Source organism: Phaenicophaeus curvirostris, unplaced genomic scaffold, assembly GCF_032191515.1.
Source record: "Phaenicophaeus curvirostris isolate KB17595 unplaced genomic scaffold, BPBGC_Pcur_1.0 scaffold_634, whole genome shotgun sequence".
NCBI lineage: Eukaryota > Metazoa > Chordata > Aves > Cuculiformes > Cuculidae > Phaenicophaeus > Phaenicophaeus curvirostris.
In genome coordinates, this window is record NW_027207158.1 from 1 (window position 1) to 24486 (window position 24486).

At 63.4% G+C, this 24486-nt stretch overlaps 1 protein-coding gene and 1 long non-coding RNA gene across 2 annotated transcripts; one reads left to right on the plus strand and one right to left on the minus strand.

Moving 5' to 3' along the window:
• Nucleotides 1–817: 817 nt before the first annotated feature.
• On the plus strand, nucleotides 818–19651 carry MUS81 (MUS81 structure-specific endonuclease subunit; the record flags this gene model as incomplete). The annotated part of the gene is given in 16 exon segments (XM_069883166.1): nucleotides 818–1099; nucleotides 1586–1709; nucleotides 2195–2292; nucleotides 2653–2697; nucleotides 3188–3258; nucleotides 5257–5478; nucleotides 6100–6156; nucleotides 8227–8330; nucleotides 9490–9590; nucleotides 10873–10989; nucleotides 13943–14038; nucleotides 14814–14874; nucleotides 14877–14929; nucleotides 15897–16000; nucleotides 18048–18116; nucleotides 19532–19651. Coding segments are annotated over 16 exon segments (1671 nt in total), but the record flags the coding sequence as incomplete, so codon positions are not given.
• A 124-nt stretch (nucleotides 19652–19775) lies between these two features.
• LOC138735262 (uncharacterized) lies at nucleotides 19776–24020 on the minus strand. Its single transcript, XR_011339695.1, has 3 exons — nucleotides 23895–24020; nucleotides 22579–22650; nucleotides 19776–21157 (listed from the first exon to the last, which is right to left on the minus strand). It is a non-coding gene; the product is annotated as an uncharacterized lncRNA (long non-coding RNA).
• Nucleotides 24021–24486: the final 466 nt, after the last annotated feature.

Below are 24486 nucleotides of genomic sequence, written 5' to 3' on the forward strand. Positions count from 1 at the left end.
CAATAAAAATTTTCTTGTGTTGGAACCGGCTCCGGGGGGGGCAGAATCGGGGGGGGGGGCAGAATCGGGGGGGGCGGGGGGGCAATTGGACTCCCCCCGTGGGGCAAGAGTGGCTGCTGAGTCCTCCAGAGCAGTCGAGTTTGCCCCTCCGGGCGGCCTAGAGGGTTCCCGAGTCCTCCAGAGAAGTTGAGTTTGGTGTCTGAGCTGCCCAGAGAGGCCCAAGTCCTCGAGAGCAGTCGAAATTAGCCTCCGGGCTTCCTAGAGCGGCCCTGAGGCCTCCAGAGCGGTTGAGGTTGGCCTCTAGGCTTTCTAGAGCGGCCCCGGGTCCTCCAGAGCAGTCAAGTCCGCCCTCCAGGCTTCCTAGAGCGGTCCAGGAGCCCTCAGAACAGTCGGGTCCGCCCTTCAGGCTTTCTAGAGGTCCTCCAGAGCAGTCGAGTCTGTTCCTCCGGGATTTCCTAGAGCGGCTGCGCGTCCTCCAGAGCAGTCGAGTCAGTCCTCCGGGACTTCCTCGAGCGGCTCCGAGTCCTCCAGAGCAGTCGAGTCAGTCCTATGGGATTTCATAGAGCGGCTCCGGGTCCTCAGAGCAGTCGAGTCAGCCCTCCGGGATTTCATAGAGCGGCTCCGCGTCCTCCAGAGCAGTCGAGTCAGTCCTCCGGGTCCTCCAGAGCAGTCGAGCCAGTCCTCTGGGATTTCCTCGAGCGGCTCCGCGTCCTCCAGAGCAGTCGAGTCAGTCCTCCGTGTCCCCCAGAGACGTCGAGTCAGGCCTCCGGGTCCTCCAGAGACGTCGAGTCTGTTCCGCCCCCCCAAGCTTTCCTAGAACGGCTCCAGGTCCTCCAGAGCAGTCGAGTCAGTCCTCCAGGATTTCCTCGAGCGGCTCCGAGTCCTCCAGAGCAGTCGAGTCAGTCCTCCGCGACTTCCTCGAGCGGCTCCGAGTCCTCCAGAGCAGTCGAGTCCCCGTTCCCAGAGCGGCGCGGGGCGGGTCCCGTCATGGCGCCCCCCGGGAGGCCCCGGCGGGAGCCGAACCCGCTGTTCGCTCGGTGGCTCCGCGAGTGGCGGGACGAGAGCGCCGGGACCCCCCGGGCCGGGGGCCTACGCCAGGGTGAGGGGGGACGCGGCTCCCAGTTCGATCCCAGTCGCTCCCAGTTTGGGGGTTGAGGGCCCAGTTGGGATCCCAGTTCGATCCCCTGCCTCCCAGTTTGGGGTTGGGCTCCCAGTTAGGCCCAGTTGGGGTCCCAGTTGGTCCCAGTCGGGGTCCCAGTGGCCCCAGTCTGTCCCAGTTTGGGGGTTGGGGTCCCAGTTGGTCCCAATTCAGGGCTTGGGGTCCCAGTTTGATCCCAGTTTAAGGGGTTGAGGTCCCAGTGGGCCCCAGTTTGACCCCAGTCGGTCCCAGTTTGGGCTCCCAGTGCTCCCAGTTCATCCCAGTATCAGGCCCTGGGGCTGTTCCCAGGCTGGGGGTCGGGCTCCCAGTGGCTCCCAGTGCTCCCAGTTCATCCCAGTATCAGGCCCTGCGGGCCCTGGGGCTGTTCCCAGTTTGGGGGTTGGGCTCCCAGTGGCTCCCAGTGCTCCCAGTTCATCCCAGTATCAGGCCCTGCAGGCCCTGGGGCTGTTCCCGCTGCCGCTGCCCTCGGGCTCGGCGGCCGCCGTCCTCCGCGGCTTCGGCCCCACCATCTGCGCTCGACTCGACCGGCGCCTCCGCCAGCACCGGCAGCGTGAGACTGGGAGGCACTGGGAGGGACTGGGAGGGACTGGGAGGCACTGGGAGGGGGACCTGGGGGGCAACTAGGGGGAATGGGAGGCGCTGGGAGGCACTGGGAGGGGGAGTGGGGGGCACTGGGAGGGACTGGGAGGGGAGAGGGGGGCACTGGGAGGGACTGGGAGGCACTGGGAGGCACTGGGAGGGGGAGGTGGGGGCATCTAGGGGGACTGGGAGGGACTGGGAGGCACTGGGAGGGGAGTGGGAGGCACTGGGAGGGACTGGGAGGGGAGTGGGGGGCACTGGGAGGGACTGGGAGGGGAGAGGGGGGACTGGGAGGGGAGAGGGGGGCACTGGGAGGCACTGGGATGGGAGCGGGGGGGGCACTGGGAGGGACTGGGAGGCACTGGGAGGGGAGTAGGGGGCACTGGGAGGGACTGGGAGGGGAGGGGGGGCTCATTAAGCTAATTAAGACACTAATTAGCTGCCCCCCCCCCCCAGGGCTCGGCCTCCCCCCGACCCCCCCCCGGGGCAGGGGGGGGAGGGGCACACGGAGCCCCCAGCCCAGCACCACGGCCCTGCTGCTGGCACTGAGCCAGGTGGGACTGGGAGCACTGGGAGGGACTGGGAGGGACTGGGATGGGACTGGGAGGGGTTGGGATGGGAGTGGGAGGGACTGGGATGGGACTGGGAATGGACTGGGAGCACTGGGAGGGACTGGGATGAGACTGGAAGGGACTGGGAGTGGACTGGGAGGGATTGGGATGGGAGTGGGGGGCACTGGGAGGGACTGGGATGGGACTGGGAGCACTGGGAGGGACTGGGAATGGACTGGGTGGCTACTGGGTGGACTGGGATGGACTGGGATGGGACTGGGAGCAGGCTTGTGGGGGACTGGGATGAACTGGGATGGCACTGGGATGAACTGGGAGGGGGGTGTGACCCCTCCCCTCCCCCAGAGCCCCCGGCCCCTCCCCCGCGCGGAGCTGCTGCAGCTGCTGGGGGTGAGTCAGTACCACCAGTACGTCCCAGTCCATCCCAGTACATCCCAGTACATCCCAGTTCCCTCCCAATCCCATCCCAGTCCATCCCAGTGCCCCCAGTCCCCTCGTGATCACATTCCAGTCCATCCCAGTGCTCCCAGTCCCCTCCCAATCCCCTCCCAGTCCATCCCAGTGCTCCCAGTCCCCTCCCAATCCCATCCCAGTCCATCCCAGTGCTCCCAGTCCCCTCCCAATCCCATCCCAGTCCATCCCAGTACATCCCAGTCCCCTCCCAATCCCATCCCAGTCCATCCCAGTGCTCCCAGTCCCCTCCCAATCCCATCCCAGTCCATCCCAGTGCTCCCAGTCCCTTCCCAATCTCCTCCCAGTCCATCCCAGTGCTCCTAGTTCCCCCCCAATCCCATCCCAGTCCATTCCAGTGCTCCCAGTCCCCTCCCAGTCCCCTCCCAGTCCCTCCCAGTCCCTCCCAGTTTGACCCCGTCCCCCCCAGGCAGCGTCCCAGGCCGCTCTGGACTCCCTCGTCCGTCAGCAACTGGTGCAGCGGAGCGGGCACCCCCCCCAGTATGGGAGGGCAACTGGGGGCACTGGGAGGAACTGGGAGGGCACTGGGGGGACTGGGATGGACTGGAGACGGCTGGGATGGGGGTGGGGGGGTACTGGGAGGAACTGGGAGGGCACTGGGGGGACTGGGATGGACTGGAGAAGGCTGGGATGGGGGTGGGGGGGTACTGGGAGGAACTGGGAGGGCACTGGGGGGACTGGGATGGACTGGAGAAGGCTGGGATGGAGGTGGGGGGGTACTGGGAGGAACTGGGAGGGCACTGGGGGGACTGGGATGGACTGGAGAAGGCTGGGATGGGGGTGGGGGGGGTACTGGGAGGAACTGGGAGGGCACTGGGGGGACTGGGATGGACTGGAGAAGGCTGGGATGGGGGTGGGGGGGTACTGGGAGGAACTGGGAGGGCACTGGGGGGACTGGGATGGACTGGAGAAGGCTGGGATGGAGGTGGGGGGGTACTGGGAGGAACTGGGAGGGCACTGGGGGGACTGGGATGGACTGGAGAAGGCTGGGATGGGGGTGGGGGGGTACTGGGAGGAACTGGGAGGGCACTGGGGGGACTGGGAGAGGAGACTGGGAGCACTGAGGTTGTACTGGAATAGGTTGGGAGGGGGTACTGGGAGGACTGGGGTTGTACTGGGATCCCTGGGGCTGCACTGGGGGGCACTGGGACTGTACTGGGAGGCACTGGGGCTGCACTGGGAGGCACTGGGGCTGCACTGGGAGAACTGGGGCTGCACTGGGAATACTGGGAGGTGCTGGGGCTGTACTGGGAGGCACTGGGGCTGCACTGGGAGGTGCTAGAGCTGTACTGGGAGGCACTGGGGCTGCACTGGGAATACTGGGAGGTGCTGGGGCTGTACTGGGAGGCACTGGGGCTGCACTGGGAGGCACTGGGACTGCACTGGGAGGTGCTGGGGCTGCACTGGGAGGTGCTGGGGCTGGACTGGGAGGCACTGGGGCTGCACTGGGAGGCACTGGGACTGTACTGGGAGGCACTGGGGCTGCACTGGGAGGTGCTAGAGCTGCACTGGGAGCACTGGGGCTGCACTGGGAGCACTGGGAGGCACTGGGGCTGCACTGGGAGGTGCTGGGGCTGGACTGGGAGGCACTGGGACTGCACTGGGAGGTGCTGGGGCTGCACTGGGAGCACTGGGGCTGTACTGGGAGGCACTGGGACTGTACTGGGAGGCACTGGGACTGTACTGGGAGGTGCTGGGGCTGTACTGGGAGGCACTGGGACTGTTCTGGGAGCACTGGGGCTGCACTGGGAGGCACTGGGACTGCACTGGGAGGCACTGGGGCTGCACTGGGAGGCACTGGGGCTGCACTGGGAGGTGCTGGGGCTGCACTGGGAGGTGCTGGGGCTGCACTGGGAGGCACTGGGGCTGCACTGGGAGGTGCTAGAGCTGTACTGGGAAGTACTGGGGCTGCACTGGGAGTACTGGGAGTACTGGGAGGTGCTGGGGCTGTACTGGGAGGCACTGGGGTTGCACTGGGAGGCACTGGGACTGCACTGGGAGGGGCTGGGGCTGTACTGGGAGCACTAGAGTTGCCCTGGGAGTACTGGGAGGTGCTAGGACTGTACTGGGAGGTGCTGGGGCTGCACTGGGAGGAGCTGGGGCTGCACTGGGAGTACTGGGAGGTGCTGGGGTTGTACTGGGAGCACTGGGGCTGCACTGGGAGCACTGGGAGGTGCTGGGGCTGTACTGGGAGGCACTGGGGCTGCACTGGGAGGTGCTAGAGCTGTACTGGGAAGCACTGGGGCTGCATTGGGTGTACTGGGAGGTGCTGGGGCTGTACTGGGAGGCACTGGGGTTGCACTGGGAGGCACTGGGGCTGTACTGGGAGCACTGGGGCTGTACTGGGCGGGCCCACCGGGAGCCCTGAGGTTGTACTGGGAGCCCTGGGGCTGCACTGGGAGCGTTGGGGCTGTACTGGGTTGTACTGGTTTGTACTGGGAGCCTCAACCCCTCCCCCCCCCCCCCCCCAACTCGCAGGTTCTCGCTGACCCCACGTGGCCGCGCGCTCGCGCTGCGCCTGGCCACGCCCCCTCCCGCGGAGGCCACGCCCCCTCCCGACGAGGCCACGCCCCACGTGACTGAGGCCCCGCCCCCTCCCGCTAAGCCCACGGGGCCTCTCCCTGAGGCCACGCCCCCTTTCGCTGAGGCCACGCCCCCTCCGGCTGAGGCCACGCCCCCCGCGCTGGAGCCCCCAGTCCTGTGAGCTCAGTGGGGGGGAGGGGGGCTCCTGGGACCCATTTTGGGGGGAGGGGGGGTCCTTTTGGGGGGGGAGGGGGGCTCCTGGGACCCATTTTGGGGGGAGGGGGGGTCCTTTTGGGGGGGGAGGGGCTCCTGGGAACCATTTTGGGGAGAGGGTCCTTTTGGGGGGGGGAGGGGTTCCTGGGACCCATTTTGGGGGGAGGGGGGTTCCTGGGAACCATTTTGGGGGGAGGGGGGTCCTTTTGGGGGGGGGAGGGGCTCCTGGGACCCATTCTGGGGGGCGGGGGGGTCCTTTTGGGGGGGGGAGGGGCTCCTGGGACCCATTTTGGGGAGAGGGGGGGTCCTTTTGGGGGGGGGAGGGGCTCCTGGGACCCATTTTGGGGGGACAGGGGGCTCCTGGGACCCATTTTGGGGGGAGGGGGGGTCCTTTTGGGGGGGGGAGGGGCTCCTGGGACCCATTTTGGGGGGGTGTCCTTTTTAGGGGTGGGGGTAAGCCTTTTGGGGGGGTCTGGGGTCTATATTGAGTGGGGGGGGGTCCCTGGGAGGGGGGGGGGACTATTTTAGGGGAGTCTCTCATTTTTTTGGGGGGGGGTCCTGATCGTCCCACCCCCTCCCCCCAAGGTTCGAGCTGCACCCCGGGGAGTTCGACATCGTCCTCTGTGTGGACACGGCCGAGGGGTGAGACCTCCCCCCCAGTTCCTACTGGGCCGGCACTGGGAGAGCCCCCCAGCACTCATGGGACCCCCAAGACCCACCATGGGACCTCCGGACACCCCCCCAGCACCCATGGGACCCCAAGACCCCCCTCCCCAGCACCTATGGGACCCCAGAACCCCGCCATGGGACCCCAGGACCCCCCCTCAGCAACCATGGGACCCCAAGACCCCCCCATGGGACCCCAGGACCACCCCCAGCACCCATGGGACCTCAGACCCTCCCCCTTGGGACCCCAGGACCCCCCCCAGCACCCATGGGACCCCAAGACCCCTGCCATGGGACCCCAGAACCCCTCTCCCAGCACCCACAGGACCCCAAGATCCCCCTATGGGACCCCAGGACCCCCCCCCCAGCACCCATGGGACCCCAAGACCCCCCCCCATAGGACCTCAGGACCCCACCCCAGCACCCATGGGACCCCAAGACCCCCCACCATGGGACCCCAGGACCTCCCGCCGTGGGACCCCAGGACCCCCCCCAGCACCCATGGGACCCCAGGACCCCCCAGCAACCATGGGACCCCAAGACCCCCCCATGGGACCCCAGGACCACCCCAGCACCCATAGGACCCCAAGACCCCCCCATGGGACCTCCGGACCCCCCCCCCAGCACCCATGGGACCCCAGGACCCCCCCCAGCACCCACGGGACCTCAGACCCTCCCCCATGGGACCCCAGGACCCCCCTCCAAGCACCCATGGGACCCCAAGACCACCCCCCATGGGACCCCAGGAGCCCCCCAGCACCCATGGGACCCCAAGAACCCCCCCCATGGGACCCCAGGACCCCCCCATAGGACCTCAGGTTCCCCTCACATCACCCATGGGACCCCAAGGACCCTTCCATGGGACCCCAGGAACCCCTCCATCACCTTTGGGACCCCAAGACCCCCCCCATGGGACCCCAGGACCCCCCCCCAGCACCCATGGGACCCCAGGACCCCCCCAGCACCCATAGGACCCCAAGACCCCCCCCCTAGGACCCCAAGACCCCAGCACCTATGGGACCCCAGAACCCCCCCATGGGACCCCAGGACCCCCCCCCAGCACCCATGGGACCCCAAGACCCCCCATGGGACCCCAGGACCCCCCCCCAGCACCCATGGGACCCCAAGACCCCCCATGGGACCCCAGGACCCCCTCAAGCACCCATGGGACCCCAGGACCCCCCCACCATGGGACCCCAAGACCCCCCATGGGACCCCAGGACCCCCCCAGCACCCATGGAACCCCAGGACCCCCCCCCAGCACCCATGGGACCCCAAGGACTCTCCCATGGGACCCCAAGACCTCACATAGGACCCCAGGACCCCCCCCCAGCACCCATGGGACCCCAAGACGCCCCCCATAGGACTTCAGGACCCCACCCCAGCACCCATGGGACCCCAAGACCCCCCATGGGACCCCAGGACCCCCCCAGCACCCATGGGACCCCAAGACCCCCCCATAGGACCTCATGCTCCCCCCCCAGCACCAATGGGACCCCAAGACCCCCCCCATGGGACCCCAGGACCCCCCCCCCAAGCACCCATGGGACCCCAAGACCCCCCATGGGACCCCAGGAACCCCCCCAGCACCCATGGGACCCCAAGGACCCTCCCATGGGACCCCAAGACCTCACATAGGACCCCAGGACCCCCCCCTAGCAGCCATGGGACCTCAGACCCTCCCCCATGGGACCCCAAGACCCCCCATGGGACCCCAGGAACCCCCCCCATCACCTTTGGGACCCCAAGGACCCTCGCATGGGACCCCAGGAACCCCCCATGGAACCCCAGGACCCCCCCATAGAATCTCAGGCTCCCTCCTCCCCACGACCACGTGATCCCCTTTAGCCCCGCCCCTTCTTCCTCAAGCCACGCCCCCTCCCTTTAGCCCCTCCCCTTTCTCAACCCCCAGGGCCCTGTGGCCCCTGCAGGCCACGCCCCCTCGGGCTCAAGCCACGCCCCTCGGCCTTAAGCCACGCCCCATGACCTTAAGCCACGCCCCCCTGCCTTAAGCCCCGCCCCTTCCTGAAGCCCCGCCCCCTCCAGGACCCTGTGGCCCCTGCTGAGCTCGGGCCCCCTCCCCGCCGTCCAGCGGCGCCTCCCGGTCGGGGACTTCGTGTGGGTGGCCAGAGAGACCAGCCCGGCCCCCGGTACCCACTGGGAGCACTGGGACGGACTGGGAGGGCGCGGGGAGGGGATTCGGGGCGCTGGGAGGGCACTGGGAGGGCACTGGGATGGACTGGGGGCACTGGGAGGGGACTGGGAGGGCACTGGGAGGAGATTGGGAGGGCAGTGGGGCGGACTGGGAGGCCACTGGGATGGACTGGAGGCACTGGGAGAGCACTGGGAAAGCACTAGGAGGGGACTGGGTTGGACTGGGGGCAGTGGGAGAGCACTGGGAGGGGGTTGAGAGAGCACTGGGGCGGACTGGGAGGCCACTGGGATGGACTGGGGGCACTGGGAGAGCACTGGGAGGGCACTGGGATGGACTGGAGGCACTGGGAGAGCACTGGGAAAGCACTAGGAGGGGACTGGGTTGGACTGGGGGCAGTGGGAGAGCACTGGGAGGGGGTTGAGAGAGCACTGGGGCGGACTGGGAGGCCACTGGGATGGACTGGGGGCACTGGGAGAGCACTGGGAGGGGGTTGGGAGAGCACTGGGGGAACTGGGAGGGGACTGGAAGGGACTGGGATGGACTGGGGGCACTGGGAGAGCACTGGGAGGGGGTTGGGAGGGGATTCAGGGGACTGGGAGGGGACTGGGAGGGACTGGGAGGGACTGGGGGCACTGGGAGGGCACTGGGAGGGGGTTGAGAGAGCACTGGGGGAACTGGGAGGGGACTGGGATGGACTGGGATGGACTGGAGGCACTGGGAGGGCACTGGGAGAGCACTGGGAGGGGGTTGGGAGGGAGGGGATTGGACTGGGGGCACTGGGAGGGGACTGGAAGGGACTGGGATGGACTGGGGGCACTGGGGGGGCACTGGGAGGAGATTGGGAGAGCACTGGAGGGACTGGGAGGGACTGGAGGCACTGGGAAAGCACTGGGAGGGGACTGGTTTGTACTGGGGGCCCTGGGGCTGCACTGGGAGGCGCTGGGGCTATACTGGTGTGTACTGGTGTGTACTGGGAGCCCTGAGGCTGTACTGGGAGATACTGGGACCGTATTGAGAAGTGCTGGGGCTGCACTGGGAGCCCTGGGGCTGCACTGGGAGCTCTGGGGCTGCACTGGGAGGCGCTGGGGCTGTACTGGGAGGCGCTGGGGCTGTACTGGTGTGTACTGGTCTGTACTGGGAGCACTGGTGCGCAGGGCGGCCCCCCCGGGAGCTGCTGCTGGACGTGGTCGTGGAGCGGAAGGCGGCGGCTGATCTGGGGCAGAGCCTGAGGGACGGACGGTACCGCGAGCAGAAGGTACTGGGAGCACTGGGAGGGACTGGGAGGGCACTGGGAGGGAACGGGAGGGGCTGGGAGAGCACTGGGAGGGACTGGGAGGGACTGGGAGAGCACTGGGAGGGACTGGGAGTTTACTGGGATGGAACTGGGAGCATCGAGAGGGACTGGGAGGGGACTGGGATGGGATTGAGGGGACTGGGAGGGGACTGGGAGGACTGGGAGGGGACTGGGATGGAATTGGGAGCACTGGGAGTAACTGGGAGGGGACTGGAAGGGACTGGGATGGGACAGGGAAGGCACTGGGAGGGACTGGGAGGGACTGGGATGGCACTGGGAGGCACTGGGAGGGACTGGGAGGGACTGGGATGGAACTGGGAGGGACTGGGAGGGACTGGGGAGGGACTGGGATGGAACTGGGAGGCACTGGGAGGGACTGGGGAGGGACTGGGATGGAACTGGGAGGGACTGGGATGGAACTGGGAGGGACTGGGATGGAACTGGGAGGCACTGGGAGGCACTGGGAGCTATGGAAAAGCATTGAGGGGACTTGGGGACGCGGGGGTGCTGGTGTTACTGGTCTGTACTGGTTCATACTGGTCCATACTGGTCTGTATGGGTCCGTACTGGCCTGTACTGGTGGGTACTGGTGGATACTGGTGGGCACTGGAGGGGTCTCGGGGTGCAGGAGAGCTGGTGTTACTGGTCTGTACTGGTCCATACTGGTCCATAGTGGCCCGTACTGGTCTGTATGGGTCTGTACTGGTCTGTACTGGTCTGTACTGGTGGATACTGGTGGATACTGGTGGATACTGGTGGATACTGGTGGGCACTTTGGGGGGCTGGGGGGTGCAGGGGAGCTGGTGTTACTGGTCTGTACTGGTCCATACTGGTCCATAGTGGCCCGTACTGGTCTGTATGGGTCTGTACTGGTCTGTACTGGTCTGTACTGGTGGATACTGGTGGATACTGGTGGATACTGGTGGATACTGGTGGGCACTTTGGGGGGCTGGGGGGTGCAGGGGAGCTGGTGTTACTGGTCTGTACTGGTCCATACTGGTCCATAGTGGCCCGTACTGTTCTGTATGGGTCTGTACTGGTCTGTACTGGTGGATACTGGTGGATACTGGTGGGCACTTTGGGGGGCTGGGGGGTGCAGGGGTGCTGGTGTTACTGGTCCATACTGGCCTATACTGGTCCGTACTGTTTTGTACGGGCCCATACTGGTCTGTATTGTCTGCTATGGGTCCGTACTGGTTTGTACTGGTCCTTACTGGTTTATACTGGTTTGTACTGGGGGCAGTTCCGGCTGGGGCGCTGCGGGCTGCGGCAGGTCCTGTTCCTGCTGGAAGCGCCGGGGGGGGCCGAGCGGCTGCCCCTCCCCCTCCCCTCCCTGCGCCAGGCGGCCGCCAACACCCAGGTGACCCCCAAAAACCCCCCCCGGGGACCCCAAAACCCCCCCCCGGGACCCCAAAAATACACCCCGGGACCCCAAAAACCATCCCTGGGACCCCAAAAACCCACCCTGGGACCCCAAAAATCCACCCCGGGACCCCAAAAACCATCCCTGGGACCCCAAAAACCCCCCCTGGGACCCCCAAAAACCCATCCTGGGACCCCAAAAACACCCCCCGGGACCCCAAAAATCCACCCCAGGACCCCAAAAACCATCCCGGGGACCCCAAAAACGCACCCCGGGACCCCCAAAAACACCCCCCGGGACCCCCAAAAACACCCCCCGGGACCCCAAAAATCCACCCCGGGACCCCAAAAACCATCCCGGGGACCCCAAAAACGCACCCCGGGACCCCCAAAAACACCCCCCGGGACCCCCAAAAACACCCCCCGGGACCCCAAAAATCCACCCCGGGACCCCAAAAATCCACCCCGGGGACCCCAAAAATACACCCCGGGACCCCAAAAACCACCCTGGGACCCCAAAAAGACCCCTCAGGACCCCCAAAATACACCCTGGGACCCCAAAAATCCACCCCGGAACCCCAAAAACCATCCCTGGGACCCCAAAAACCCCCCCCGGGACCCCAAAAATACACCCCGGGGACCCCAAAAACCCACCCTGGGACCCCAAAAACACCGCTGGGACCCCAAAACCACCACTGGGACCCCAAAAAGACCCCCCAGGACCCCCAAAAATACACCCTGGGACCCCAAAAATACACCCCGGGACCCCAAAAATACATCCCAGAACCCCAAAAACACCCCCCGGGGACCCCAAAAACCCACCCTGGGACCCCCAAAACTACCTCTGGGACCCCAAAAACACCCCCGGGACCCCCAAAAACAACACCGGGACCCCAAAAACACCCCCGGGACCCCCAAAAACAACACCGGGACCCCAAAAACCATCCCTGGGACCCCAAAAACCCCCCCCGGGACCCCCAAAAACCCATCCTGGGACCCCAAAAACACCCCCCGGGACCCCAAAAATCCACCCCGGGACCCCAAAAACCATCCCGGGGACCCCAAAAACGCACCCTGGGACCCCAAAAACACCCCCCGGGACCCCCAAAAACACCCCCCGGGACCCCAAAAATCCACCCCGGGACCCCAAAAATCCACCCCGGGGACCCCAAAAATACACCCCGGGACCCCAAAAACCACCCTGGGACCCCAAAAAGACCCCTCAGGACCCCCAAAATACACCCTGGGACCCCAAAAATACACCCCGGGGACCCCAAAAACCCACCCTGGGACCCCAAAAACACCGCTGGGACCCCAAAACCACCACTGGGACCCCAAAAAGACCCCCCAGGACCCCCAAAAATACACCCTGGGACCCCAAAAATACACCCCGGGACCCCAAAAATACATCCCAGAACCCCAAAAACACCCCCCGGGGACCCCAAAAACCCACCCTGGGACCCCCAAAACTACCTCTGGGACCCCAAAAACACCCCCGGGACCCCCAAAAACAACACCGGGACCCCAAAAACACCCCCGGGACCCCCAGAAACAACACCGGGACCCCAAAAACCCCCCCAGGACCCCCAAAAACACCCCCGGGACCCCAAATATACACCCCGGGACCCCAAAAATCCACCCCGGGACCCCCAAAACCACCCCCGTGACCCCCAAAAACACCCCCAAGACCCCCAAAAACCCCCTGGGACCCCAAAAAACACCCCCGGGACCCCCAAAACACCCCCGGGACCCCCAAAACCACCCCCCCGGGACCCCAAAAACCATCCCCCTGGGACCCCCAAACCCCCCCCCCGGGACCCCAAAAATACACCCCGGGACCCCAAAAACCCCCTTGGCACCCCAAAACTACGCCCAGGACCCCCAAAACACCCCCTGAGACCCCCAAAACCCCCCCCGGGACCCCCAAAAACACCCCCCCGGGACCCCAAAAACACTCTGACACCCCAAAACCCCCCCCGGGGACCCCCAAAACACCCCCAGGACCCCCAAAAACACCCCCTGGGACCCCAAAAACACCCCCCAGGATCCCAAAACCCACCCCCAGAGCCCCCAAACCACCCCTGGGACCCCAAAACCACTCCTGGGACCCCCAAAAACACCCCTGGGTCCCCCCCCAAACCATGGGACCCCCCCAGAACCTGCAGGACCCCCCCAAACTGTGGGGTGCTGGAGGGGTTTTTGGGGTGCTGGGGGTGGGTTTGAGGTGCCGGGGGGCTTTTTTTTGGGGTGCCGGGGGGATTTTGGGGTGCCAGGGGTGGGATTTTGGGGTGCTGGGGGGGTGTTGGGGTGCCAGGGGTGGGATTTTGGGGTGCTGGAGGGGGGGTTGTGGGGTCCTGAGGGGGAATTTTGGGGTGCCAGGTGGGTTTTTGGGGTCCTGGGGGGAGGTTTTGGGGTCCTGGGGGGAAATTTTGGGGTGCCAGGTGGGTTTTTGGGGTCCTGGAGGGAGGTTTTGGGGTCCTGGGGGGGAATTTTGGGGTGCCAGGTGGGTTTTTGGGGTCCTGGGGGGGAATTTTTGGGTTCTGGGGGTGTTTTTGGGGTACCAGGGGGTGTTTTTGGGGTTCTGGGGGGTGTTTTTGGGGTGCCAGGCTTTATTTTTGGGGTTCTGGGGGGGTGTTTTTGGGGTTTGGGGGGTGCTTTTGGGGTGCCAGGGAGTGGTTTTGGGGTTCCGGGGGTATTTTTGGGGTGTCAGAGAGTGTTTTGGGGGTGCCAGGGGGTGTTTTTGGGGTCCCGGGGGGGTTTTTTGAGGTGTTGGGGGTGGTTTTGGGGTTCTGGGGGTGGTTTTGGGGTCCCAGGGGGTGTTTTTGGGGTTCTGGGGGTGGTTTTGGGGTGCCAGGGGGTGGTTTTGGGGTGCCAGGGGGTGTTTTTGGGGTTCTGGGGGTGGTTTTGGGGTGCCAGGGGGTGTTTTTGGGGTGCTGACCCCCCTGTTTCAGGTGCAGGACGGTTTCGGGGTGCACTGGACGGGGGGGGCCCAGGACTCGGCTGCGTTTTTGGGGGTGCTGGGGGGGCGACTGCGGCAGAGATACAAGGTGGGGGGGGGGCAAAAATGGGGGGGGGGGGGCAATTGGGGGGGCTTAGAGGGTTTGGGGGGGCAAATGGGGGGTAATTGGGGGGACATGGGGGGGTTGGGGGGCAAAAAGGGGGATCGGGGGGTAAAAAGTGGGGTTTGGGGGGCAAAAAGGGGGGTCAATGGGGCAAAAAGTGGGGTTTGGGGGGCAAAAAGTGGGGTTGGGGGCAAAAAACTGGGGGTCGGGGGGCAAAAAGGGGGGTCAAGGGAGCAAAAGGTGGGGTTTGGGGGGCCAAAAGGGGGGTCAAGGGGGCAAAAGGGGGTTCAAGGAAAAGTGGGGTTCAAGGGGGGTAAAAGGGGGGTCAAGGGGGCAAAAAGTGGGGTTTGGGGGCAAAAAGGGGGGTCGGGGGCAAAAAGGGGGGTCAGGGGGGCAAAATGGGGGTCAAGGAAGCAAAAAGGGGGTTCAAGGGGGCAAAAGGGGGGCAAAAAGTTGGGCTTGGGAGCAAAAAGGGGAGTCAAGGGGGAAAAAGGGGGGTTTGGGGGGCAAAAAGGGGGGTCAGGGGGGCAAAAGGGGGTTCAAGGGGGCAAAAAGTGGGGTTTGGGAGCAAAAAGGGGGGTCAGGGGGGCAAAAAGGGGGGTCAAGGGGGAAAAAGTGGGGTTTGGGGGGCAAAAATGGGGGTCAAGGGAGAAAAGGGGGGTCAAGGGGGCAAAAAGAGGGGGGTGGGGGCAATTGGGGGGGCAATTAGGGGCATGGGGGCTCTGACCCCCCCCTCTTTTTGCCCCCCCCCCCCCACCAGGGCCGGGTGCTGCGCGCGTGGGGGGGGGACGTGAGGAGTCGGGGTCCCCCCGAGCCCCCGGGACCCCCTGCTCCCTCCTGCCCTTCGAGAGCCTGCGGGGGGGGGGCAAAAACCAGGTAAGGGGGGTAAAAACCGGGGGGGGGGGGCAAAAATGGGAGGGGGGGGCAAAAATGGGGGGGGGGCAAAAAATGGGGGGGAAGGGGGTAAAAGAGCCCCTGGGGGGGGTAAATGGGGGGGCTGGGGGGGGTAAAAGGGTCTCGGGGGGGGCAAATAGCGGGGGCGGGGAGGGTTGGGGGGTCCCAATTGTGCCCCCCCCTCCGGTTTTGCCCCCCTCATTTGCCCCCCCACCCCTTATTTACCCCCCATACCCCCCTATTTACCTCCCATACCCCCCTATTTATCCCCTCACCCCCCTATTTACCCTCTTTACCCCCCTATTTACCCCCTCACCCCCTATTTACCCCCCTCACCCCCCTATTTACTCTCCTCACCCCCTTATTTACCCCCTCACCCCCTATTTACCCCCTTTACCCCTATTTACCCCCTTTACCCCCCTATTTACCCCTTTACCCCCGTATTTACCCCTTAACCCCCCTATTTACCCCCCTCACCCCCCTATTTACCCCCTTTGCCCCCATATTTACCCCCTCACCCCCATATTTACCCCCTCACCCCCTGTTTACCCCCTTTACCCCTATTTACCCCCTTTACCCCCCTATTTACCCCCTTAACCCCCCTATTTACCCCTCACTCCCCTATTTACCCCCTTTACCCCCTATTTACCCCCCTTTACCCCCCTATTTACCCCCTTTACCCCCCTATTTACCCCCCTATTTACCCCCTTATTTACCCCCCTCACCTCCCTATTTACCCCCCTTACCCCCCTATTTACCCCCCTCACCCACTATTTACCCCCTTTACCCCCCTATTTACTCCCCATACCCCCCTATTTACCCCCTTTACCCCCCTATTTACCCCCTTTACCCCCCTATTTACCCCTTTACCCCCCTATTTACCCCCCATACCCCCATATTTACCCCCTCCTCCCCCTATTTACCCCCCTCACCCCCTATTTGCCCCCAGCCCCAGCGCGTGGGGGACGTTTGGCTGCGGCAGCTCCTGCAGGTCGGGGGGCTCGGGGGGGGCGCGGCCGCTGCCCTCGTGGGGCAATTCCCCACCCCCGCCAGGTACGGGGGGTAAAAAGGGGGGTACGGGGGGGTAAATAGGGGGGTGAGGGGGGTAAATGTGGAGATAAAGGGGGGAAATAGGGCAAGGAGGGGGTAAATGTGGGGGTAAAGGGGGTAAATATGGGGGTGAGGGGGGTAAATAGGGGATGAGGGGGTAAATAGGGGGTTAAAAGGGGTAAATATGGGGGTGAGGGGGGTAAATATGGAGGTGAGGGGGGTAAATATGGGGATAAAGGGGGTAAATATGGGGGTGAGGGGGGTAAATAAGGGGTTTAAAGGAGCTAAATATAGGGGTGAGGGGGTAAACAGGGGGTGAGGGGGGTAAATATGGGGGTATAGGGGGCAAAAAGAGGGGGGTGGGGGCAAAAAGAGGGGGTTGAGGGGCAAAAAGGGGGGTCTGGGGGGCAAAAGGGGGGTCTGGGGGGCAAAAAGGGGGGATTGGGGGGCAAAAAGGGGGGTCTGGGGGGCAAAAAGGGGGGATTGGGGGGCAAAAAGGGGGGTCTGGGGGCAAAAAGGGGGGATTGGGGGGCAAAAAGGGGGGTCTGGGGGGCAAATAGGGGGGATTGGGGGGCAAAAAGGGGGTTTGGGGGGTGAAAAGTGGGTCCGGGGGGCAAATGGGGGGTCTGGGGGGCAAAAAAGGGGGTTAGGGGTGTTAAAGGGGGGGTCTGGGGGCAAAAGGGGGGGTCTGGGGGCAAAGAGAGGGGTCTGGGGGGCAAAAAGGGGGGTTTGGGGGGGTGAAAAGTGGGTCCAGGGGGCAAATGGGGGGTCTGGGGGGCAAAAAAGGGGGTTGGGGGTGTAAAAAGGGGGGTCTGCGGGGCAAATAGGGGGGTCTGGGGGGCAATAAGGAGGTCTGGGGGGCAAAAGGGGGTTTAGGGGGTAAAACAGGGGGGTTGGGGGGCAAATATGGGGATCTGTGGGGCAAATAGGGGGGTCTGGGGGGCAAATAGGGGGTCTGGGGGACAAAAAGTGGGGGTTGGGGGCAAAACTGGGGCTTGTGGGGCTAAAAGGGGGGGTTGGGGGCAAAAAGAGGGGGGTGGGGGCAAAAAGTCGGTTTGGGGGGCAAAAAGAGGTGGGGGGGCAATAAGAGGTGGTTGAGGGCAAAAAGGGGGGTCTGGGGGCAATAAGGGGGGTTGGGGGCAAAAAGGGGGGCTTGGGGGCAAAAAGGGGGGTCTGGGGGGCAAAACGGGGGGTTCAGGGGGCAAAAAGGGGGGTCTGGGGGGCAAAAAGGGGGGTTTGGGGGGTGAAAAGTGGGTCCAGGGGGGCAAATGGGGGGTCTGGGGGGTAAAAAAGGGGGTTAGGGGTGTTAAAATGGGGGTCTGGGGGGCAAAAAGGGGGGTCTGGGGGGCAAAGAGAGGGGTGTGGGGGCAAAAAGGGGGGTTTCGGGGGGTAAAAAGTGGGTCCAGGGGGGCAAATGGGGGGTCTGGGGGGCAAAAAGAGGGGGTTGGGGGTGTAAAAAGGGGGGTCTGGGGAGCAAAAAGGAGGGTCTGGGGGGCAAAAAGGGGGTTTAGGGGGTAAAACAGGGGGGTTGGGGGCAAATATGGGGATCTGTGGGGCAAAAATGGGGGTTTGGGGTGCAAATGGGGGGGTTGGGGGGCAAAAAGGGGGGTCTGGGGGGCAAATAGGGGGGTCTGGGGGGCAAAAAGGGGGGTCTGGGGGGTGAAAAGGGGGGCCTGGGGGGTAAATAGGGGGGTCTGGGAGGCAAAATGAGGGGTTCAGGGGGCAAAAAGGGGGGTCTGGGGGGCAATAAGGGGGTCTGGGGGTTAAAGGGGGGGTCTGGGGGGTAAATAGGGGCGTCTGGGGGGCAAATAGGGGGGTCTGGGGGTAGAAAGGGGGGTCTGGGGGGTAAAAAGGGGGGTCTGGGGGGCAAAACGAGGGGGTTGGAGGGCAGAAAAGGGGGGTTGAGGGGCAAAAAGGGGGGTCTGGGGGGCAAATAGGGGGGTCTGGGGGGCAAAAAGGGGGGTCTGGGGGGCAACTAGGGGGGGTAAAAAGGGGGGGGGGCAGTTGGTGGGGCAGTTGCCCCCCCCCAGCCCGGTTCCTGCCCCCCCAGCCTGCTGGGAGCCCTGAGCTGCCCCTCCCCCCCCCCGCTCCGCGGCCTGCGCTGGGGGCCGCGCCGCAGGTAACTGGGACGTACTGGGACGTACTGGGACGTACTGGGACGTACTGGGAACCCCCCTGGGGGTGCTGGGGCCCCACACTGGGAGGGGCCGGGACCCCAAACTGGGGGGAACTGGGAGGAACTGGGAGCCTGAACCTCCAAACTGGGACACCCCCCCCCAAACTGGGATCCCCAAACTGGGAGGAACTGGGAGCTACTGGGAACTAAACTGGGAGGAACTGGGAGCCTGAACCCCCAAACTGGGATCCCCAAACGGGGAGGAACTGGGAGCCTGAATCTCCAAAGTTGGATCCCCAAACTGGGAGCAACTGGGAGCTACTGGGAGCCCAAACTGGGAGGAACTGGGAGCCTGAATCTCCAAACTCGGATCCCCAAACTGGGAGGAACTGGGAGCTACTGGGAGCCCAAACTGGGAGGAACTGGGAGCTACTGGGACCCAAACTGGGAGGAACTGGGAGCTACTGGGGACCCAAACTGGGAGGAACTGGGAGCTATTGGGGACCCAAACTGGGAGGAACTGGGAGCCTGAACCCCCAAACTGGGATCCCCAAACGGGGAGCAACTGGGAGATACTGGAAGCCCAGACTGGGAGGAACTGGGAGCTACTGGGGACCCAAACTGGGAGTTACTGGGATCCTCAACCACTAAACTGGGACACCCCCCCCAAACTGGGATCCCCAAACTGGGAGCAACTGGGAGCTACTGGGAATTAAACTGGGAGGAACTGGAGCTACTGGGACCCCAAACTGGGAGGAACTGGGACCCTCACCCTCCAAACTGGTTTCTGACCCTCCCAAACTGGTTTCTGTCTCTCTCAAACTGGTTTCTAACCCCCCAAACTGGTTTCTAATCTTCCAAACTGGTTTCTGTCCCTCCAAACTGGTTTCTCACCCCCCAAACTGGTTTCTGTCCCTCTCAAACTGGTTTCTCACCCCCCAAACTGGTTGCTCACCCCCCAAACTGGTTTTTGATCCCCCAAACTGGTTTCTGATCCCCCAGACTGCTTCCTGACCCTGCAAACTGGTTTCTGACCCCCCTAAACTGGTTTCTCACCCCCCAAACTGGTTTCTCAGCCCCCAAACTGGTCTCTGACCCCCAAACTGGTTTCTAACCCCCCAAACTGGTTTCTAACCCCCCAAACTGGTTTCTGTCCCCCCAAACTGGTTCCTGACCCTCCAAACTGGTTTCTAACCTCCCAAACTGGTTTCTAACCCCCCAAACTGGTTTCTGTCCCCCCAAACTGGTTCCTGACCCCCCAAACTGGTCTCTGACCCCCCCAACTGGTTTCTCACCCCCAAACTGGTCTCTGACCCCCCCCAACTGGTCTCTGACCCCCCAAACTGGTCTCTGACCCCCCAAACTGGTTTCTGTCCCCCCCAAACTGGTTCCTGACCCCCCAAACTGGTTTCCCCCAGGAGCCTGGGCCCCTCCCTCGCTGCCGCCCTCACTCGTCTCTACGGGACCGCGGGGCCCCTGCCCTGAGGGGCCCCTCCCAGTGCTCCCAGTACAGCCCAGTAAAGCCCCAGTACAGCCCGGAGCAGCAGCCACAGCTTTATTGGGGGGGGGGCAGCGGGAACTGGTGATACTGGGAGCACTGGGAGGGGTGCTGGGTGATACTGGGAGCACTGGGAGGGGTGGTGGGTGATACTGGGAGCACTGGAGGGGTGATGGGTGATACTGGGAGCACTGGGAGGGGTGGTGGGTGATACTGGGAGAACTGGGAGGGGTGGTGGGTGATACTGGGAGCACTGGGAGGGGTGGTGGGAGATACTGGGAGCACTGGGAGAGGTGGTGGGAGATACTGGGAGCACTGGGAGGGGTGGTGGGTGATACTGGGAGCACTGGGAGGGGTGATCGGTGATACTGGGAGCACTGGGAGGGGTGGTGGGAGATACTGGGAGCACTGGGAGGGGTGGTGGGTGATACTGGGAGCACTGGGAGGGGTGGTGGGAGATACTGGGAGCACTGGGAGGGGTGGTGGGTGATACTGGAGCACTGGGAGGGGTGGTGGGTGATACTGGGAGCACTGGGAGGGGTGGTGGGAGATACTGGGAGCACTGGGAGGGGTGCTGGGAGATACTGGGAGCACTGGTGTCACTGGTGTTACTGGTTTCACGGGTATTATCGGTCTCACCAGTGGTACTGGTTTTACTGGTGTCACCGGTTTTACTGGTGTCACTGGTGTCACTGGTTTTACTGGTGTCACTGGTGTCTCTGCGTCCACTGGTCTCACTGGTTTTACTGGTTTCACTGGTTTTACTGGTTTAATTGGTGTCACTGGTGTCTCTGGTTCCACTGGTCTCACTGGTTTTACTGGTTTCACTGGTGTCTCTGGTTCCACTGGTCTCACTGGTGTTACTGGTTTCATTGGTGTCACTGGTTGCACTGGTTTTACTGGTGTTACTGGTCTCACTGGTGTTACTGGTCTCACTGGTTTTACTGGTGTTGCTAATTTTACTGGTGACACTGGTTCCACTGGTTTTAATGCTGTCACTGGTTTAACTGGTGTCACTGGTGTCACTGGTGTTACTGGTTTTACTGGTTTCACTGGTGTCTCTGGTTCCACTGCAGTTACAGGTGTCACTGGAGTCACTGGTGTCACTGGTGTCTCTGGTTTCACTGGTTCTACTGGTGTCACTGGTTTTACTGGTTTCACTGCAGTCACTGGTGTTACTGGAGTCACTGGTTTCACTGGTTTAACTAGAGTCACTGGTGTCACTAGTTTCACTGGTGTTACTGGTTCTACTGGTCTCACTGGTTTTACTGGTTTCACTGGTGTCCCTGGTTCCACTGGTGTTACTGGTCTCACTGGTGTTACTGGTGTTGCTAATTTTACTGGTGACACTGGTTCCACTGGTTTTACTGGTGTTACTGGTGTCACTGGTGTCCCTGGTGTCACTGGTGTCACTGGTTCCACTGGTGTCCCTGGTGTCACTGGTGTCACTGGTTTAACTGGTTTAACTGGTGTCCCTGGTGGGGGGGGGCAGGGCGACTCGTGCCCGGAGCAGCGGCGCCTCCTGCCCCGCACGGAGCAGCAAAACCTGGGGGGGAGACACCTCTATAGGGGCCCCCCCGCGTCTATAGGGGCCCCCCCGCGTCTATAGGGGCCCCCCGACATCTATAGGGGCCCCCCACATCTATAGGGGCCCTCCCAGATCTATAGGGGCCCCCCCACATCTATAGGGGACCCCCCGCATCTATAGGGGCGCCCCCACATCTATAGGGGCCGCCCCCACATCTATAGAGCCCCCCCACATCTATAGGTGCCGCCCCACATCTATAGGTGCCAGCCCCGCATCTATAGGGGCCCCCCCACATCTATAGGGGCCCCCCACATCTATAGGGCTCCCCACATCTATAGGGGCCCCCCCCACATCTATAGGGGCCGCCCCACATCTATAGGTGCCAGCCCCACATCTATAGGGGCCCCCCCACATCTATAGGGGCCCCCCGACGTCTATAGGTCCCAGCCCCCCATCTATAGGGCCCCCCCCCACATCTATAGGGGCCCCCCCGCATCTATAGGGGCCCCCCACATCTATAGGGCCCTCCCCCATCTATAGGGGCCCCCCACATCTATAGGTGCCAGCCCCACGTGTAGAGAGCCCCCCACATCTATAGCTCCCAGCCCCACATCTATAGGGGCCCCCCCCCCGTCTATAGGGGCCCCCCCCATCTATAGGGGCCCCCCCACATCTATAGGTGCCAGCCCCACGTCTATAGGGGCCCCTGCACATCTATAGGGGCCCCCCCACATCTATAGGTGCCAACCCTACATCTATGAGTCCCAGCCCCCATCTATAGGTGCCAGCCCCCCATCTATAGGGGCCAGCCCCCATCTATAGGTGCCAGCCCCCATCTATGGGTCCCAGCCCCACATCTATAGGTCCCAGCCCCACATCTATAGGCGCCAGCCCCGCATATATAGGGGCCAGCCCCGCATCTATAGGTCCCAGCCCCCCATCTATAGGTCTCAGCCCACATCTATAGGTCGCAGCCCCACATCTATAGGTGCCAGCCCCCCATCTATAGGGCCCCCCCATCTATAGGTCCCAGCCCCCCATCTATAGGTCCCAGCCCCACATCTATAGGTGCCACCCACGCATCTATAGGTGCCAGCCCCCATCTATAGGTCCCAGCCCCACATCTATAGGCGCCAGCCCCGCATATATAGGGGCCAGCCCCGCATATATAGGTCCCAGCCCCGCATCTATAGGTCCCAGCCCCCCATCTATAGGTCTCAGCCCACATCTATAGGTCGCAGCCCCACATCTATAGGTGCCAGCCCCCCATCTATAGGGCCCCCCCATCTATAGGTCCCAGCCCCTCATCTATAGGTGCCACCCGCGCATCTATAGGTCCCAACCCCCATCTATAGGTGCCAGCCCACATCTATAGGTGCCATCCCCACATCTATAGGCCCCCCCCATCTATAGGCCCCCCCCATCTATAGGTCCCAGACCTCCAGCGCCGTCGGCCCCGGCTCCAGCCACGTCCCCAGCGTCACACTCTGTCCCGGCAGCAGCAGCGGCACCTGGGGGGGGACCCCGAAAATTTAAGGGGGGGGACCCCTAAAAAATTGAGGGGGGGCCCCAAAAATTAAGGGGGGGCCCCAAGAATTGAGGGGGGGGCTCAGAGATGAGGGGGGAGGGGCAGGAAAATGAGGGGAGGGGAGAAAAATAGGGGGGGGACAGCCTGGAATTTAATGGGGACCCCAAAAAATTGGGGGGGACCCCAAAAATTGGAGGGAGGGGGTAGAGAAATGGGGGGGGCTCAAAAATTGGGGGGAGGGGCAGAAAAATAGGGGGGTTACAGCCTGGAAATTAAGCGGGACCCCAGAAAATTAGAGGGGGACCCTAAAAATGGGGGGGGGTCAAAAATTGGGGGGGCACTAAAAAATGGGGGTGTCAGTCTAGAAATGGGGGGGACACCCCAAAAAATGGGGGGGGCACAAAAATAAGGGGGAGACCCCAAAAATTGGGGGGGACCCCAGAAAAAATGGGGAGTGGGCACAAAAATAGGAGGGAGACCCCAAAAATTGGGGGGGGACCCCAGAAAATGGGGGGGACACAGAGTAAAAGGGGGGGGAGAGACCCTAAAAATGGGGGGGGGGGGCAAAAAGTTGAGGGGGGGACCCCAAAAATTGGGGGAGGGGAGAAGAATAATGGGGGGGGGGGCATGAAAATAGGGGGGGGACCCCAGGATATGGGGGGGACCCCAAAAATGGGGGGGGTCCCTGTATTTCCAGGCCTTTTGGGGTGATTTTTGGGGGGGTTCCTCTATTTTGAGGCCTTTTGAGGTGATTTTTGGGGGGGTCCCTGTATTTCAAGGCCTTTTGAGGTGATTTTTTGGGGGGTCCCTGTATTTCGAGGCCTTTTGAGGGGATTTTTGGGGGGGTCCCTCTATTTTGAGGCCTTTTGAGGTGATTTTTGGGGGGTCCCTCTATTTTGAGGCCTTTTGAGGTGATTTTGGGGGGGGTCCCTCTATTTTGAGGCCTTTTGGGGTGATTTTTAGGGGGGGTCCCTCTATTTTGAGGCCTTTTGAGGTGATTTTTAGGGGGGGTCCCTCTATTTCGAGGCCTTTTGAGGTGATTTTTGGGGGGGTCCCTGTATTTCGAGGCCTTTTGAGGTGATTTTTGGGGGGGTCCCTCTATTTCGAGGCCTTTTGAGGTGATTTTTGGGGGGGTCCCTCTATTTTGAGGCTTTTTGGGGGGGGTCCCTATATTTTTGGGGTTTGGAGGCGTTTTTGGGGGGCGGGGGCTGATTTTTGGGGGGTCACCTGGAGGCAGGGGGGCTGCGCCCGGCGGGGGGGCAGCGCAGCAGCAGCAGGAGTTGGGGGGCCGGGGGGGGCCCCCCCAAAGGCAGCAGCAGCCGCAGCGTCAGGCGCAGCCGCGGGCCCAGGCCCTGCACCTAGAGGGGGGCACAAAAAACCATATAGAACCCCCCCTCCCCCAAAATAGACACCCCCCCCCAAATAGAAACCCCCCCCAAAAAAATACCCCCCCCCCAGACCCCCCCGAACACAAACTGAGCCCCAAAACCCCCCCCAAAGGTGCCCCCCCCCCCCCCAATTCAAAGGAACACTTAGGTGTTCCCCCAAAATCCATCCCCCCCTTCCGGAAGTAACACCCCCACGTGCCCCCCGCGTTTTTGGTTCCGACCCCCAATATGCCCCCCCGCCCCCATGGTTCCCCCCCACTGGTCCCCCCCAAATCCTTCCCCCCATGGTTCCCCCCTCATGGTTCCCCCCCACTATGGTAACCCCCCCAATGGTTCCCCCCACAAATGGTTCCCCCCCCCAAATTGTTCACCCTCCCCATGGTTCCCCCCGCAAATGGTTCCCCCCCCACAATGGTTCCCGCCCCCAATGG